At 47.2% G+C, this 18,948-nt stretch overlaps 1 protein-coding gene across 5 annotated transcripts in view; it reads left to right on the forward strand.

Annotated features, from left to right (window-relative positions):
* PLXNB1 (plexin B1) overlaps positions 1 to 18,948 on the forward strand; it is an 830,120-nt gene that overhangs the window by 538,890 nt on the left and 272,282 nt on the right. For all 5 annotated transcript variants that reach the window (XM_069643229.1, XM_069643227.1, XM_069643226.1 and 2 more), the window contains one exon: positions 4,116 to 4,216. In XM_069643229.1, coding sequence (XP_069499330.1) covers positions 4,116 to 4,216 — 101 coding nt within the window. The remainder of the gene's footprint in view (positions 1 to 4,115; positions 4,217 to 18,948) is intronic.

The raw sequence follows: 18,948 nt of genomic DNA on the forward strand, positions 1-18,948 counted from the left end.
ACTTCATTGGGAATTCCACCCTTTCACCCTCACTGTCTGCCGGTGGAGCTGTAGCTCCTGGAAACAATAATTCAGTCGTTGTTTGTTCTGCTTCTAGCCCTATCACATCTTCATATCGAGGCACCGGCACAGCAGGATACATACCCCCACTGTTCTTAATCATCATATGTCTATCCAACTGATCTAGCCTCTCACCCTTCTCTTTTATCTCTAGATCATGTAATTTTTGATTTACCGTTCTCTTCTGCTCCTTTGCTTTTTGTTTGTTCTGAGCATTGCGCCTGCGCATTGCTTCTACCCTCCATAGTCGTATAGCCTCAAACTGTGCGGGTCTGACCCGTCTTTTACTAATTCTATTTCTACTTTGGATATGCGGTCCACATCAAAGGACCCGGTGTCTGGCCATTTATGCTCAATCAAATCTTTTGTGTATTCGGACCATTCTTTTAAGAACAATGTTGAATTCAATCCATGTTTAATCAACATATCAAATGCAGGGGTTCCTTCAAGAGGGGCATAGTGTCTCTTGCCTATACCACTCTTGCTGGAAGCCGCTTGACCCATTTTGTTGGTATACCACAATTGCCTAAAACACTCACCTTTCCCAAATATGCACCTATTGGCTAACAATAATAATACATCCTCCTGGCGTATCTAACATATCATATCATCATTTCAACATTACTTCTTCATAGACGGGCTTACCACCGTCCTCTTCACAAACCCTGAATCATTATTTCCTTATTCCATCATGCATTCGTCCATACCACTTATCTTAAGGGTCCCGCCAGAGTGTTCCGGACCCGAAGGGCGACAGCCTGCTGTTCCACCGCCAACGGAGCCGGAAAAACAAGGATGACGCGTTGGTTGCAATCAAAGGTGCGGATTCAGTTGTTGGGGCCCCGTGATCAATTCCTTCTCCGGTTCCGCCGCGGCGTTCCTCACCCAGTGACGGACTGTCGCTCCTTCGCGTCCCACTTCTGACACCAAAATTGTGGGTGCGATTTCTCGCCGTCGCCAAAACCAGTACAAAAGGGACCCTGCAATAACTCAGACAGAAAAGAGCCAAGTTAACATTACTTTATTAATGCACAAGCATTCGCGAATGGGCAGCAAGTTCAAACGTCTCGCAAAGCAAGTCGTCAAAGTGCCGCGCTTTGCCCTGCACATCGTGGTCCTTTTATACCCATCTGTTTTACATTGTCATATATTGCTGCACATAGATTATGTCCACCACAAGGCGGTTCCTCCCAGTCATGACTTTGCATCAAGGTCAACAGTTCAACATCTGCTATTGTGGTTTCCTGTTATCTGTTATTCGCTCTCTCTCGTGCCCCTCTGTGTATCTCTGTGCACGAGGCTGTGCTTACTCATTCCTTCCCCACCCGTAATCTGCAGATAGTTTTAGCAGGCTCAACATGCTTCGACATACAGTGACCAAACACAATTCTTCTGTTAAAAACAAGTTCTTGCCAGGTCAGCAGGTCTTAAATGTCGCTGTATAAAGAGAAGGCCTCTTCTTTTAACAAAGGGTACATTCTTTTAACGCATATGATGATTAGTACAAACTCCAAGTGTGAGCACAACATTACATATGTATGCGTACCTTCATGAAGAGGTAGGTTTTTAGTAATTTTCTGAATTTAAGGTGGTCTTTGGTGTTCCTTATTAATTTTGGGATGTTGTTCCAGGTTTTCGCGGCTAGGTGGTAGAAAGCGGTGCCTCCGAGTTTCTTCTTGATGTAAGGTTTTTGTTCCAGTCGGATTTCGTTGGTTGACCTGAGTGGTCTCGTTGGCTTGTAGATTGTTATTTTTTTGTAGGAATTCAGCTCCTTGTCCGCTGATTGCCCTGTGCGTTATGCACATTGTTTTGAAGATGATACGCTGTTTTACTGGGAGCCAGTGTAGTGTTTTTAGGGCCGGGGTGATGTGGTCTCTTCTGGATAGTTTGAGGAGTAGTCTGGCTGCAGTGTTTTGGATCTGTGGGTAAAATTAGAAAGTCTGTTGCACATCCCAATAAAAAATATACACTATGATGTCTCCTTTTAATGCTTAAAATAAGTAGTAGCCCACATTCAGCGGCAGGCTGTGTATTTATTCTATAATGTTGCTGAATTTTTAGAAAGGCACATTTCTTTACTGAACTTACTGAAAAAAACATCAACCTTTTTAAAATGCTGTAAAAAATAAAAAATCGTTAGTGAAGCACTGTTCGTGCCCTTAGAATGTTATTCACAATAGCTCTGTCTCACAGCCATGATTATTTGACTCCCGCCAGTCACTAAACTAAAGGTACTTAATGGATAGGCATTTAAACCGTGTCCAGCCGAGGGATCCAGTGTGTGGATACTGGATCCAGTGTATGGATACTGGATCCAGTGTGTGAGTGCTGGATCCTGTGTGTGGATACTCGATCCAGTGTGTGATGCTGGATCCAGTGTGTGGATACTGGATCCAGTGTGTGAATGATGTATCCTGTGTGTGGATTCTGGAACCTGTGTGTGGATTCTGGAACCTGTGTGTGGATGCTGGAACCATTGTGTGTGGCTACTGGATCCAGTGTGTGGATGCTGGAACCAGTGTGTGTGGATGCTGGATCCTGTGTGTGGATGCTGGATCCTGTAGGTGGATGCTGGATCCTGTGTGTGGATGCTGGATCCTGTGTGTGGATGCTGGATTCATTGTGTGTGGATACTGGATCCAGTGTGTGGATGCTGGAACCAGTGTGTGTGGATGCTGGGTCTAGTGTGTGTGGATGCTGGATCCAGTGTGTGGATGCTGGATCCTGTGTGTGGCTACTGGATCCATTGTGTGTGGATACTGGATCCAGTGTGTGTGGATACTGGATCCAGTGTGTGGATGCTGGAACCAGTGTGTGTGGATGCTGGATCCAGTGTGTGGATACTGGATTCAGTGTGTGGATGCTGGATCCTGTGTGTGGCTACTGGATCCATTGTGTGTGGATACTGGATCCAGTGTGTGGATGCTGGAACCAGTGTGTGTGGATGCTGGAACCAGTGTGTGTGGATGCTGGGTCCAGTGTGTGGATGCTGGATTCAGTGTGTGGATGCTGGATCCTGTGTGTGGATGCTGGATCCTGTAGGTGGATGCTGGATCCTGTGTGTGGATGCTGGATCCATTGTGTGTGGATGCTGGATCCATTGTGTGTGGATACTGGATCCAGTGTGTGGATGCTGGAACCAGTGTGTGTGGATGCTGGGTCTAGTGTGTGTGGATGCTGGATCCAGTGTGTGGATGCTGGATCCTGTACGTGGATGCTGGATCCTGTACGTGGATGCTGGATCCTGTGTGTGGATACATGATTCTTTTGAAGCTAAGTTTCTTAGTTGGAAGCTACTCACGTGTGTTCATCAAATCATCCTGTTTCTTAATTTAAGCTGCAAATTGCCCTCTACTACTCCCGCTGCAGTAACCCACATGCTGCAATACTGTGACTGACTCAAATGCAGTCCATTGACAGAGCATGCAGAAATCTGGCGAAAATGCAATGCGTAGCACAACACGTCAAGTCAATTCTACACCTGCAAACTCTGTGTGATCTTCATGGCAAATGTTTGGGTTGTGTCTGACTTGGAACTGTTTAATCTGGAGCAGGCGATGGTGAGGGTTGGAACCATTTAAATGCCCAAGGGATATCAGTACAAGAGTGAGGCTTTTAAATACCCAAGGGATATCCGTACAAAAGTGAGACATTTAAATGCCTGGGGAATATCCGTACAAAAGTGAGGCTTTTAGATGCCCAAGGGATTTCAGTACAAGAGTGAGGATTTTAAATGCCCAAGGGATATCCGTACAAAAGTGAGACATTTAAATATCCAAAGGGTATCAGTACAAAGGTGAGGTTTTTAAATGCCCAAGGGATATCAGTACAAAGGGAAGGTATTTAAATGCCCAAGGAATATCCGTTCAAAGGTGATGCTTTTAAATGCCCAAGGGGATAATTAAAGTGAGACAATAATGGTGTTAGTTTTGATGGAATTGGTGTTTAGGTGATTGGTTAATGTGTGTGGGGGTGTTTAGGGGGAAAATAGAATTATGAATATTGTTGAATCGTGTAACCACTTTTGTAACCAAACGCTCTCATCCGATTGGCAGATGGTGAAGGTGCCTCTTGCGGAATGCTCACAGCACTTGGACTGCAAGTCCTGTCTTTCCCAGAGGGATCCATACTGCGGATGGTGTGTGCTACAGGGCAGGTAAGGCACTGCATTCATCGCGTTCAGTCATATGTGCCATGTTTAGGAAAGGTCAAAGTGCTGGCTGGGTCAGCCTGAAGGCACTCCTGGTGATGCCACTGGCACCAGAAAGGGTATCAAAGATTCAGCACAGTGGCAAAAAGACTCCTACCATCCCAGCATCAAGGCTGGTGCAGGGAACCTCATATACTGCCAGTGTCGCTGCCTTAGTAAGACAAGGCCCACCATCTGCTGATGCCCAGCTCAGGCTTATTGGCGAATCATTGCCCATGGAGGCTCTGCAGGGTGTGGGCATCATGGGAAGGTTGGTACTGGGCCTGTTTCTGGTATGCTGCCCCTGCTATATAGCCGTCTTTACTGCAAGTATTCTGGGGTTTCCTCTGCTCTGTCATGGTTGTGTCTTTGATGCACTCTGCTTTGCTTGTTTGTGTGTTTTTCCTCTGCTCAGTCATGGTTGTGTCTTTGATCCACTCTGCTTTACTTTGGTGTGTGTTTTACCTCTGCTCACTCATGGCGTTATCTTTGATCCACTCTGCTTTACTTTGGTGTGTGTTTTCCTCTGCTCAGTCATGGTTGTATTTGATCCACTCTGTTTACTTTGGCTTTACTTTGGTTTTTGATCCACTCTGCTTTACTTTGGCTTTACTTTGGTTTTTCCTCTGCTCAGTCATGGTTGTGTCTTTTATCCACTCTGCTTTGCTTTGTTGTGTGTTTTCCTCTGCTCAGTGATGGTTTTGTCTTTGATCCACCCTGCTTCACTTTGTTGCGTGTTTTCCTCTGCTCAGTCATGGTTGTGTCTTTGATCCACTTTGCTTTTTGGCTTTACTTTGGTTTTTGATCAACTCTGTTTTACTTTGGCGTTACTTTGGTTTTTGATCCACTCTGTTTTACTTTGGCTTTACTTTGGTTTTTCCTCTACTCAGCCATGGTTGTGTCTTTGATCCACTCTGCTTTGCTTTGTTGCGTGTTTTCCTCTGCTCAGTGATGGTTTTGTCTTTGATCCACTCTGCTTCAATTTGTTGTGTGTTTTCCTCTGCTCGGTCATGGTTGTGTCTTTGATCCACTCTGCTTTACTTTGGTGTGTCTGTTTTACCTCTGCTCACTCATGGTGTTATCTTTGATCCACTCTGCCCTACTTTGGTGTGTGTTTTCCTCTGCTCAGTCATGGTTGTTTCTTTGATCCACTCTGCCTTAATTTGGCTTTGCTTTGGTTTTTGATCCACTCTGCTTTACTTCGGCTTTACTTTGGTTTTCCTCTGCTCAGTCATGGTTGTGTCTTTGATCCACTCTGCTTTGCTTAGTTGTGTGTTTTCCTCTGCTCAGTGATGGTTTTGTCTTTGATCCACTCTGCTTCACTTTGTTGTGTGCTTTTCTCTGCTCAGTCATGGTTGTGTCTTTGATCCACTCTGCCTTACTTTGGTGTGTGTCTTACCTCTGCCCACTCATGGTGTTATCTTTGATCCACTCTGCTTTACTTTGGTGTGTGTTTTCCTCTGCTCAGTCATGGTTGTGTCTTTGATCCACTCTGCCTTACTTTGGTGTGTGTCTTACCTCTGCTCACTCATGGTGTTATCTTTGATCCACTCTGCTTTACTTTGGTGTGTGTTTTCCTCTGCTCAGTGATGGTTTTGTCTTTGATCCACTCTGCTTTGCTTTGTTGTGTGATTTTCCTCTGCTCAGTCATGGTTGTGTCTTTGATCCACTCTGCTTTTCTTTGTTGTGTGATTTTCCTCTGCTCAGTCATGGTTGTGTCTTTGTTCCACTGTGCTTTGCTTTGTTGTGTGTTTTACCTCTGCTCAGTCATGGTTTTGTCTTTGGTCCACTCTGCTTTTGTTTGTTGTGTGATTTTACTCTGCTCAGTCATGGCTGTGTCTTTGATCTGCTTTGCTTTGCTTTGTTGTGTGATTTTACTCTGCTCAGCCACTGCCGTGTCTTTGATCCACTCTGCTTGGTGTTGTGGTTTTGTCTTGGGTTTCCTTTGCTCTTGGCTGTACACCCTGAGGTTGTCTCTGCTCTGTATCTGGGCAATTCTGGGGATAGCTCTGGTGTGGCCTAGTCTGATATTGTCTATGCTTGTGCTATAGTTTTCCTGAGGTTTCATTTTTATGCTGATATTTAATTATTTATTTTTTCCGGTGTTTACTTTGCTCAAAGCGGTGGGGTTAAGGTTGCTGTGTGCTTTAGTGATGTTTCCTTTTCTCAATAATGTGAGATTCTGAGGATTCTCTGTTATGTGCTGTGGACTTCCAAACTTTCATGTGCTCTGTGTTGCAGGATTTTTAGAAGTTCTGTGGGCCTTTGAGCTTCCATCTACCAAGAATTGTGGGTTTTTGAGATTTGATCTGCCAAGGAAGTGTATTTTCATAGTCTCTGTGCCGTGGTCTTTGTGGGGTTTCTTTGGTGCTATAATGTAACCCTGGTTTTTTAGTAATTTTAATGATTATTTTCTTAACATTTTTGCACTTTTCAGAGGTTTCCTCTGGTCCATTCTGTGATTGTTCTTAAATGCTTTTCGGTTGGTGGGTTCTATGGCACTGTCCTGTGTCTTGTCTTGTTCGGTGACCTTTCCTCTTTTTTTTCTGCTGTGGTCGTTGTGTGGGTTCTCTCTGGTCTGTTCTCCAGGGTTTTTAGGTTTTCCTGTTCTGCGTTGTTTTTTCCTCTTTGCTCTGTTGTGGTCTTCTTTGAGGGTGCCTTCAGCCTCTGGAATGTGGTTTGTGGGTTGAAGTTGTGTTGTTTGATCATAACCTCATCTGTTCTGCTGAGGCCTTTAGGAGGGACCTGCTCCCAGGGTTCTGCTGTGGTTTTTGTGGGCTCCCTTTTGCTTTGTTTGTTTTGTTTGTTTAGAATTTATTGTGCGTGCCAGATCCGAGGGTATAAGGGCGCAAGAGCATAAGCTAACGTACAGCTTAGTGACAAGGTTACAAAATACAAGTGTCAGTAGCGAGCAAGGATTAAACGGTACAACAGATTAAGTTAACAATACAGACATGACAATTGTGAGCAAAATCAAATTAGTGCAGTGGGAATAGATGTGTACATTTATTTGTCATAAGTCTCTATTAACCAGCTGATCAGGTTTTGCCTAAATTTGGTGAAGGATTGTTCCATTCTCATTGGGGTAGGTAATTTGTTCCACAGTTGGGCGGCTTTGACAGGGAAGCTGGAGCCTCCAATATTGGAAAGTTTGAATCCTGGTACCTGAAGGCGATTAGTGTTAGCTAATCTATTCAGTCTGGAGGAAGCTATTCTAGAGAATCTGTCTGCTAGGTATTTTGGGGCTTTGTTAGTTAGACTTTTGTGTGTGAGGGAGGCAGTTTTGAGTCTAATTTTCTCATAAGTGGAAAGCAATTTGAATTTTCTTCTAGTTTCAGAGATCTGTTCTCTCTTGGGGATATTCAGTGCAGCTCGAAGAGCATTATTTTGCTGTATCTGTATTTTGTTGATAATGGATTTGGTCGCTCCAATGTAGAGGGCATTGCAATAATCTAATTTAGAGATAATCAAGGCTCTGGCTAAGGTCATGCAGCTATTCAGAGATAAGAGTTGTTTACCTGCTCTGATAGGTTTACATGTATATGCTGTTGATGAAGCTAGAGTATTTACTTGTTTGGCGAATGATAGTGTAGAGTCTGAGTATACACCTAACGTTTTTACTTCATTAACTACTTGAATTAGGTTCTCATCAATGATGGAGGAGTAGCTTGCACCTAGTTTGAGAAGAGCCGTAGTACCTAAGGTGAGAAGCTCTGTCTTATCATCGTTCAGGCAGAGGCCATGGGTGGCCATCCATGCCTGAACGATACTGTAGATTCTGTTCACCATTGCCAAATCCTCGCTCTAGTCCCCTGTGAGTGGCAGGAGGATCTGGGTATCATCTGCATAGTTCGTGTAGGTGTTACTTAGATGATCCAAGTCATCAAACAGGGGTTTAGTGAAAATATTATATAGTGTTGGTGATACACAAGAGCCCTGTGGCACTCCACAGGTGATGGGGATAGGGTCAGCAGCCACAGAAGGGGAGAAGACCCTCATGGTACGGTCACTAAGAAATGATTGAATCCACGCTATAGCCTCACTAGAGAAGTGGGCCGCTGAATTCAAGTGGTTACATAGTACTTTATGATCCACTAGGTCGAACGCATTGGGGTTTGCTGATTTTTCTCTGTGTGTTTCAGGGTTCCTCTAATGTGCTGTGATGTTTGGAAGCTCCCTTCTCTCTGTAATAGGACCATCTCTGCTCAGTTCTTATCTGATATTTATTCTGCTCAGAGGTTGCATCTGGTCCGGTCTGTGCTTTGTCTGGTGGAGCCTGGTGGAGCTTTCAGGGGGTGTAATCCTTCTTTTTTTGCTGTGGTCTTTGATATGAGGTGTAGTTTGCTGAAGTTTACTGCACTCAGTGATCGTTCTGAGCTGCTCTGTGCTGTAGATATTTCAGACGTGTTCCTGCTTCTCTTCTTCATTTTTGCTGCTCTCCCCCGGCTCTGGTTTTTTGCACTCTGCTGTGGGTTTGCAAACTCTATGTTGAGGTTTTGTGGATCCACTGCTCTGTGGTTTCCCTTGGGCTTGCTGTGCTTTGTGCCCTGTTGTTGTTCCCTGCTTTCTAGGCATTGGGTGTTCGGTTTCTTGGTGTTTCTTTTTTAGGTGTTGCGGTTGGGGTTTACCCAGCCGTCTGCTGCAGGATTCTTTGGGGGGTTTGGAGTGTTTGTTGAGTGCCTTTCTGTGCCTTTTGTTTGCTCTTCTTTTGTATGTCCTGATTTTTAGGAGGCCTCTTTCTCTTGTGCTCTGGATCACGTGATTTTAAATATTAGTCTCGTATAGGTGACCCAATTATGCGTGTATTAGTATTTTATATACCTTAAGACTGTTGTACTTTTCATGCAATACTTGCAGCACAAACACTCCACAGCTACTTTAAAACCCCAGTAATGGTTAAAATCTTGTCCTGGACACACGTATCTCAAATCCGAGGTGATTGAGGCTGTGGTGTGTCCAGGGACATCATTTCACCAAAATGCCAAGGGTAACGTGAGTGACATCACACGACCCATGACCTCTGATGATACCACAGGAAGTGATGTCATTTGACACCATCCCCATCCCAAAGTGACATCAGGGGAAGTGATGGAACACGACCTTTCACCCTTGACAAAACAAAATGTCGCATCAAAAAGCGTTGTTTCTAAGTACACTACCTTAAATATGGTTACGATATCACTGTAATGTGATATACATTTAATACAAGAATGGATCACCGTATGTATTGCTAATATCAGTGTGTATAGGCCCATATTACCAAATTACTGTGAATGCACGCAGACGTCCAAGGCCAAATGATGATGTGATATGATATAGCACTTACGCTTAAGCGCTTTATGCAGAACAAATATTCACCCAATATCACCGAACCTATGTTGGTACTCATTTATCGACCTCAGAAGGATGAAAGGCTGAGTTGAGGTGTTTAAGAACAGACTAAATCAGTGACTCACCCCCTGAAGTGTGCCTGAAATAAACCTTTAATGAGTCTAGCAATTATTGTACAGAATTCCAGAAAGACACATTGGGTCTCATTCCGGGTTTGGAGCTAACCATGGAGTAATTAGCTCCATGGTTGCCTCCGAAACCGTCCCAAATCCGGCATGGTGAATGGAGTAATTACCGGTCCATTCCAGGGTTGGAGGGACCGGTAATTCCCCATTCACCTTTTGCCCTTCCCCATTCCCATTTCTGCCCCCATAGGGCTCAATAGGAATGGGGCAGGAGGTAATTACGGCACCGTAAATTACGGTACCGTAATTACCTCCGAAGTACCTTTGCGGGTCCTGTACTTAACTCCTGCTAAAAGCAGGAGGTAAGGAAGGACCCGCAAAGGGACCTTGGAATACGGAGGTAAGGGATTACCAGCATCAGCACCCTTACCGGTGCCGGTAATTCCTTACCTCCAACCTCGGAATGACCCCCCATTATGTGTTATTCCTATTCTTACTTTTTTAGGGTCACTGCTTAAAGTGTTACACTAGTGTAACCCCCTGTTTTTTTAAAGAGGCCTGAACAGGCAAGCCAGCCCCTCGGGAAACAAAGCCACACGGCCCTGGTCACAGCCCAGGAGCTTACATTTGAAAAAAAAATTAAAACTTTTTTGAGCTTTTTAAGGGGTAGCAAGGGAGACCACAGGGGTAGAAAGTGAGAACTGAGAGGTCGCAGGTGCGACCCCGGACGACACCTAAATGATGTCCCTTGGTGTGTCACATGTCTACATTTAGTTAAATTGGGGGCGCAGGTGATACCATGCACATGTATTCATGAATTTGCAATCCATCAATTCTAGCTGTGTTTTCATTTGTGTAGGTCTACTTGTGTTGTCGTGCACTATTTACTGAGAATGAGAATCACACACTGGTTTGTAACACGTACCTTGGTGTTTAATGCGGACATCCTTTTTTGTGTCTGGAGCGCCGTGCTGTTGGTTATGGGGTATTGCTGCTGCGTAGTCCATGCTGTTTGTTGTATATAAAACATTGAATTGACCAATAGCTTAATTGTGCTCGGAGGAAGTGATCCCAGCGACCCACAGCGGGAGTCCGGATGCTACCTGGGAAGGTCAGGCTTTAAGTGTCTTTTCAGAGTGTTAGACGATCAGAAGGCAACTATCAGCTGGCAGTGAATTCCAGAGGGTGCCGGCGGCAACCGAGAAGGCACGTCCCCCACTATGCACTTGTTTGACTTTTGGGAACACCAACAATTCCCTCCCCACCTTCCGCCCCCTGTGCCCCGGAACACAACTGTCAACATTGTGACGTAGCAATCACGAACAACGCATGCGCGAGCCTCGCTCTGGGTCGCGCATGCGCGTTCGTAATAAAGAACGTCCGTGCGGCATTTGTCGCCGGGACTCCGGTAGACACACACGCATGTCCCGTATCTCCTTGTATGAATGTGTGTGCGTGTGTGCTAGTACGGGCGGCCCGAAGCACGGGCTCGCCCACAACATCTGGCAACAAGGCGGGACGCGAACGGAGCGTTTCGTTGACACAACGCTACGTGTCAACCGATGCAACGTTATACCGTTGTGTTCCCGGAATCCAACGCGAGCAAAACGGATGTGTTTCCATGAAAAGTGTGTGGCAATAGCGGCCTGGAAAGGTGCTCGTGCGCTGCCCACATTTTAAAGGAACACCACCACACACATTTTTGGACCCCGGCAGTCTTCAGCAAGAGGACTGCACTTTAATCAGTGACCACGGCATGAGTGGTGACAAGATGGACAAAGAAGCATAGAGGAACACCAAACAACCGGAAGGCCCTACGGCTACGTTACTCCTCACGGCGCAGTGGGTCTAGGTACGTCTATTTGTCTGTCCAAGTCAGATTTGCGGCCTCTGACCCCGGTAGGAGGTGCCTATGTGACCTGCGAACATGGCGGAAAGTGAAGGAGAAGCATAGGCAGCGCAGGTGGTGGTGCGGAGACAACAGGGGTCTTTGTTACCCATGCAAGAATTTGACACATCGGGCCCCCCCTCAAAGTTGGGCCCAAAATGGTTGTTGTGGATAAAATATTGGACATATACTTTACTGCGACGGGAGAAACCAACGAGGAAGCAAAAAGGGTGTGTCTGCTATACTCTGCTGGTATGGACGTCCTGCGCATTTATGAATCTCTTAACCTGCAAGTGGCAACCTATGACGCAGTCAAAACTGCCTTAAAGAATCATTTCATTCCATAGTCCAATGTAGACTATGAGAGATTACTTTTCTGTGGTGAAAAACAACAGGAAGAGGAGTCACTTCATCGATTCTCCGCGCGCCTACGACAAATGGCCATGACCTGTAGATGGGACAACGATGAGGCCATGATCAGAAATCAAGTGATCCAGGGTTGCAGCTCAGGCAAGCTCTGCAGACAGGTGTTGAGGGAGCCGTGCTGGACTCCTGTACAGATCCTGGACAGTGGGAGAACATATGAACTGGCTGAATCAAGGGGTGCCAAAATGGACGTGGCGGTGCGTCCCGGCAGGTCAGAAGAGGCATTTGCAAATGGGAAGCAGTCGTCGTCGAAGGCGAGGTGGAGCAAGAAATGCCAGGAGGTGGGTCCAACGCAAGGGGCTGCGTCAATATGTCAATACTGCGGGTATGATTTACCACACTCTGAGGACTGTCCCGCCAAATCGAGATCCTGTGGCGGATGCAACGGTCCAGGACACTATGCCCGAATGTGTCCTGCTCCAGCACCAATAGCTATACAAAGGGGACCGGCCAGGTTGATGGGCGCCGGTTCAAGGAGGCAAAGGAGCATTGCGACATTGGAACAGGATGTGCAAAACCTGAACATCGCCGAAGAAGAAGAGGAGGAAGATGAGGTGTTCTTTATTTCGAACATAACGACAGGGGCAAAGAAAAAGAGGCAGCCCCAAGTGTGTCGTGGACATTCAAGGGGTGCCGACACAAGTGCTGATTGACACGGGAGCGTCGGTGTGCGTGCTTGCCTCCGATCACTATCAGTCAATCCCGGGGCCACCTCCATTAGTCACTTCCAAGGCAAAGATTTTCACTTTTGGCGAAGACACACCAATCCCCATTCAGGGCGTGTTCGTGGCGCCTGTGTCCAAGGACAACAGGACCATAAAAGCCTGTTTTTTCGTCACTGACGTTAGCCCCCACTCTCTGCTCAGTTGTGCGGCGTCAGAGACATTGGACCTTTTACATTTTGCATTTGAAGTTTATCAAGTAGATATCAAGCAGTTGTTGGCCAGATTCTCAGGCATTTTTAAAGGAGTGGGAAAGTTGAAAGCTCCTCCTGTACGTCTGCACATTGACGGTACCATCAGGCCTACAGCTCTAAAACATCGACGGATCCCGTTTCATCTCCGGGATCAGGTAGAGGAAGAACTCTGTTCACTGATCCAAATGGACATCATTGAAAGGGTGGAAGGTCCGACGCCCTGGTTCTCGCCCATAGTGGTGGCCCCCAAGCCAAAACAGCCAGGTGCGGTGCGCATTTGTGTTGATATGCACCTCCCGAATGCGTATATCAAAAGGGAGAGACATCTAACACCCACTCTTGATGACATTATAGGAGAGCTGCAAGGGGCGAGAGTGTTCTCGAAGGTGGATCTGAGGTCGGGCTATCACCAGCTTGAGCTCCACCCAGATTCACATTATATCACAACTTTTACGACGCATGACGGCCTCTATCAGCTTAAGCGCCTGAGCTTCAGCATTTCATCTGCGGCAGAAGTTTTACAAAATACAATCAGGGGGGGTGCTAGCGGGACTGAAAGGTGTATTAAATATGAGCAATGACATCTTGGTCTTTGCCGAATCTGAGGCAGAACACATGAGAAGATTAGAACTCACCCTGAAGAGACTGGAGGAGTTGGGTCTTACCCTGCACCGTGAAAAGTGTGAGTTTTTCAAGGACAAAATTTGCTTCTTCAGCTTCATCTTTCATGCCAGCGGCGTGTCACCCGATCCTGCAAAGGTCACGGACATTCGTGAGGCCGCAGCACCCCAGTCTCCCCCGGAGGTAAGGAGCACCTTGGGGATGGTCAACTACTGTGGGTGTTTTATTAGGTGCCTGGCTTCCTTGTCGGAATCCCTCAGGGCGCTAACCAAGAATGACGCTGTGTGGGTGTGGGACAGGAAGGAGCAAGAGGCTTTTCAGGTCATCAAAAATGCCCTGTCGGATGGGGATACCATGGCGTACTTTGATCCCACCGCAGAGTCCGAGATTGTTGTTGACGCCAGCCCGGTGGGTGTAGGGGCGGTCCTGATGCAAGCGGACAACAGAGGGGATATGCGACCCATTGCTTACGTGAGCAAAGAGCTCACGGACACGGAAAGGCGATATTCGCAAATAGAAAGAGAGGCCTTGGCGATTCTTTGGGGCTGTCGTCATTTTCGTCTATACATCTTGGGCAAACCTGTTGTGGTCGTGACTGATCACAAGCCCCTGCTGCCCATCCTGGCGGGAGTGTCATCAAAGCCACCTCCCAGAATAGAACGATGGATGTTGGCTCTTATGGAATATGGGGTCAAGCTTGTGTACAGACCGGGGACCAATAATCCGGCGGACTATCTGTCTCGCCACCCAAACCATGAGAAGGCGGAACAGACCAAGGAGGCATCTGACTGTCAAGGGCTGCTGTGTCACGTGGTGGAGGGTGCGTTGCCGGTGGCACTGTCCAGGCTCACCATAGCAACAGAATCGTCCAACGATGAAGTGTTTCACATTATCAGAACGGCGATAAGAAGTGGTGATTGGTGAGAGCTGCTTCAGAACAACTCTAGGTGGCAGGCAGATGCCCAAAGAGATCTTCAGGTACTTTGGAGGGTGAGGGACGAACTGTCCATTTCAGACGACGGGCTACTGCTGAGAGGGAGGCAAATTGTGATCCCACAGGTACTGAGAACTCGTGCAATGCAACTAGCCCACATAGGGCATCAAGGGGTCACCAAGACCAAGGCGAGACTCGACCCAAAGTTTGGTTCCCCAGCCTAGAGGGAATGGTTGAGCTCTTTGTGAGAAGGTGCTTATCATACCAAGCAGCGAGTCCGGGGGAGAGAGCCCCACCTCTTAGCTCGATGGAACGGAGCAAAAAGCCTTGGGGAACTGTCCATGTGGATTTTGGATCGACGGGGCGAGGCATGTATTTTTTGGCGGTGGTAGGCCAATGGTCAAGATATCCCGAGGTGGAAGTAGTGGAAAGCACGGCTACTGTATACACCACTAGGGCCCTGGACAGAATGTTCACAACACATGGTTTCCCCGAACTACTATGCTCGGACAAATGCCCTCCATTTACGGTCAGCCAATTTGCTCAGTACCTAACAGAGAGGGGCATCCAGCACAGGAGGGTGTCACCTCTGTGGCCTCGTGCAAATGGGGAAGCCGAGAGTCTCATGCGCTCTTTGAACAAGGTGCTGAGGATATCTGAAAGTGGAGGGGAGGACCTACAGAAGAAGCTAGTGGAGTTCCTGAGAGAGTATAGGACCACACCTCATCAGTCAACTGGTGTCGCCCCCGCTGACGGCTCTTCGGGCACTGCCCCCGCGGAATGATACCTGAAATAGAAAGCCGGGGACCAGGGGTCATTGACAATGAGAAAGTAAGGGAAGAGCGAGCAGCACGCAACCAGAGGGAGAGCGAACGAAGGGGTCTACAAGACAAGCAAGTAGCCATAGGCGATTCCGTGCTAGTACGGAACCACCGACCGGAAGGCAAACTGTCCCTTCCCTATGAACCTCACCCGTGGACAGTCACACACGTGAAGGGAACAATGGTCACTGCGGCATGTGCACGAAGGACTGTCACTCGCAATAGGTCCTTCTTTAAGAAGGTGGACACTTCAACTGACGGGAGTGATCCTGGCGAAGGCACCTCCTCCGAAACCGTCCAAGAGGATCCAGTGGAGGACGCAGTGCGGGATGCTGTTCCGCTAGCAGAGGGTCCCAGCGTAGTTCCCTCGAGTACCCTGCGGTATCCCGCGCGACGAGAACGCAGACTGCCTGCTCGCCTCAAGGACTACGCCCTGGACTCTGGAGACTGAGCCGAGGTTACAGCCGTTCTACAACCCACGTTGGGTCACATGTTCTGTATTCACAGTTTGCCCTGAGTTTTTGCATTGGCAATGTATATGTTGTTTTGATTAAAGAAAAAAAGGGATGTGACGTCGCAATCACGAACGACGCATGCACGAGCCTCTCTCTGGGTCGTGCATGTGCATTTGTAATAAAGAACGTCCGTGCGACAGTTGCCGCCGGGACTCCGGAAGACACACACGCATGTCCCGTGTCTCCTTGTATGAATGTGTGTGCGTGTGTGCTAGTACGGGGAGGCCCGAGGCACGGGCTCGCCCACAACAAACATGACATCAGGGTGTTTGGGGTCATTTGTGTGGTGTGCTTACACTTTGGTCTACTTGCTGTCTGGGCTCCGGCGTCGTGTGTTCCACGTCGCGCACTGCATGCTGGTGAGATAGTCGGGGGTGTGGCCCTCCGTGTACTACGCTATGGTCGTTCTCAGGAAACTGTGGCTGTGCGCCTGCTTAGCTGGGTTCTACATGGAAATGACAGAAAAAAATGAAGCCCAAAACAACATTTTTTGGGGTCAAATTTCGAAAATGTGTTTTCTGTTTTTTTTGTTCTTTTTAAAAAGAAAATGTAATGCAGGGGACGCGCCATTCCAAATTCTCCCCACCTTTTTTCTTTCAATACCCTAATCCAAACCCCATCTATTTATCCAGCCTCATCACGAGTTTGCCGGTAACCCTTAAATGCGGCAGTAACGCTATTGCCACCGCATTTAAGGGTCTGCCAAATCACAGACTTGGCGGATTTACCCCCAGCTCTGAGCTGGGGGCAAATCTGCCATGATTTTGCCGATTTTCTGCACTATTACCTCTGGCGGTAGTACCGCTGAACATTCCCCATTGGGCCCAATGCGGAATGGGAAATTCCCAAATGGGCCCAATGTGGAATGAGGACTAACCATTCCGCCAACCCTGTGATCCGGCGCTAATAGCGCCGGTGGGTTTGGCGGTAGGGCTAATAGCCCCACCATCGGGGTAAGCGCAAACTTGTGATGAGGCCCATTGTTTAAAAAGCTGCAAATAATCCGACCAAAAAAAAAATCGCCATTTTCATCCTTGGTGTTTTAGTATTGTTTTTTGGGGCCTTACCCTCAGTTATATATATGGTGTTTCATTGTAGGGCATCACCTTGTCTGCCCCTATGCAAGTCTGTACGGTATTTAGGATCCTTTCAGCATTTTCAGTTTTGAAGAAATATCAATAGGTTTTCCTTCTTCTGGTCATGTCGGGGGATATCAATAGGTTTTCCTTCTTTCCGGTCATGTTGGGGGATGTCAATAGGTTTTCCTTCTTTCCGGTCATGTCGGAGGATGTCAATAGGTTTTCCTCTTTTCCCGGTCATGTCGGGGGATGTCAATAGGTTTTCCTTCTTTCCGGTCATGTCGGGGGATGTCAATAGGTTTTCCTTCTTTCTGGTCATGTCGGGGGATGTCAATAGGTTTTCCTTATTTCTGGTCATGTCGGGGGATGTCAATAGGTTTTCCTTTTTTCTGGTCATGTCGTGGGATGTCAATAGGTTTTCCTTCTTTCCGGTCATGTCGGGGGATGTCAATAGGTTTTCCTTCTTTCTGGTCATGTTGGGGGATGTCAATAGGTTTTCCTTCTTTCTGGTCATGTCAGGGGCTATCTACACCGGTAAAGCATTGGTCTCTGATATAAGGGCAGCCTGCATTTCGCAAGTTCAAATCTCCTAACCTGGACCGCTTTCATCCTTCTAAGATCGATAAATCAACTGCTGTTAAAATGGAGTGGTAATAACACTTGTCATTACAGCGCTTGGAAGCTGTAGGAGTAGGGTGACCAGACGTCCCGGAATTAGGCCCTATGACCCCCTTCCCCAGAGTTTTTTAAATTTAAAAACCCTGTCCCGGTTTTGGGCAAAGGGTGGGGGACAACAAATAGAATAGTCAATATTTCCACAACACTTGCAGAATTTTGAAGTTGGAGCATTGGCTCGAACCCCCAACCTTTCAGGTACGAGTCCCAACACTTACTGACTGTGCCACAGAGACTGGCTTGGAAATGATTGTACAGAAAGCCATGTAATATCAGTTAGAGCAGAAGCTTTTTTTTGATTAACATGCAAAGATTCACAGACAAAACATAGGAGTGGATACTATTTCTATCTACATTATTTTCTTCCCAGAATGCACTGGAAGAAGGATGCCGGTTTCGGACTATGTTTCCTGATACAGAATCCTGCTGCACAGGTTGGGGGTCAGTGCTACCGCCGGACATGGCGGTTTTGATGGAGACGTTCCGCGGAAGGAGCTCAGTTGGGCGTCAATGCTACCGCCGGACATGGCGGTATTGATGGAGACGTTCCACGGAAGGAGCTCAGTTAGGCGTCAATGCTACCGCCGGACATGGCGGTTTTGAAGGAGATGTTCTGCCGATGGAGCTCTGTTAGGTGTCAATTCTACCGCCGGACATTATTGATGGAGACGTTCCACGGAAGGAGCTCAGTTAGGCGTCAATGCTACCACCGGACATGGCGGTATTGATGGAGACGTTCCGCGGAAGGAGCTGACTGCAGCGATTCCCATCAATTTCACAACCCATGAACCCATTATTGATTCTCTTTTGATTTCTCGGTCTCTGCAACTGCTCAAACGCTTCCTTTATTCTCGAGTGATCTCTCGACGGGCACTAACGTTCAATTAATGCATTTGGGTCTCTATTGATTTCTTTCGCGTTAGCGCTGCTTCTGGTTCCTCGAGATTCGTCAATCTGTGTTCCCGCTCCACTGTTTGCATTCTCCCTTGGCTGCATCCCTCTGCTGTACTCAGACGCGTGATTGATCCACAGTCGATTGTGTGAATACGGACGGATCACCATCGTCTTGTGCCTCACAATTTACTGACTGTAACTGTGTGTCCTCTTACCACTTCCCTGATGCTGTGCAATACTCTTGCTGCATACTTCCCTGCGGAGGCCTCAGGTTTCCCGTGGCCTCCCCAGGAAAACCCATTCTGTCCTGTATTTTTTCTTGGGATACTGGTACTTGTCATTTTCCTGAAATTCAAGTGGGAATGAAAAACTACAAGTCCCAGAATGCAAAGGGAAAACACAGGACTGGGTAGCCTTCTCATGCATGTCCAAAGGAAACAGGGGAGCTCTCTTTCTGATGAGATTTTCACAATA

Source organism: Ambystoma mexicanum, chromosome 2p (assembly GCF_040938575.1).
Source record: "Ambystoma mexicanum isolate Mex_15411 chromosome 2p, UKY_AmexF1_1, whole genome shotgun sequence".
Lineage (NCBI taxonomy): Eukaryota > Metazoa > Chordata > Amphibia > Caudata > Ambystomatidae > Ambystoma > Ambystoma mexicanum.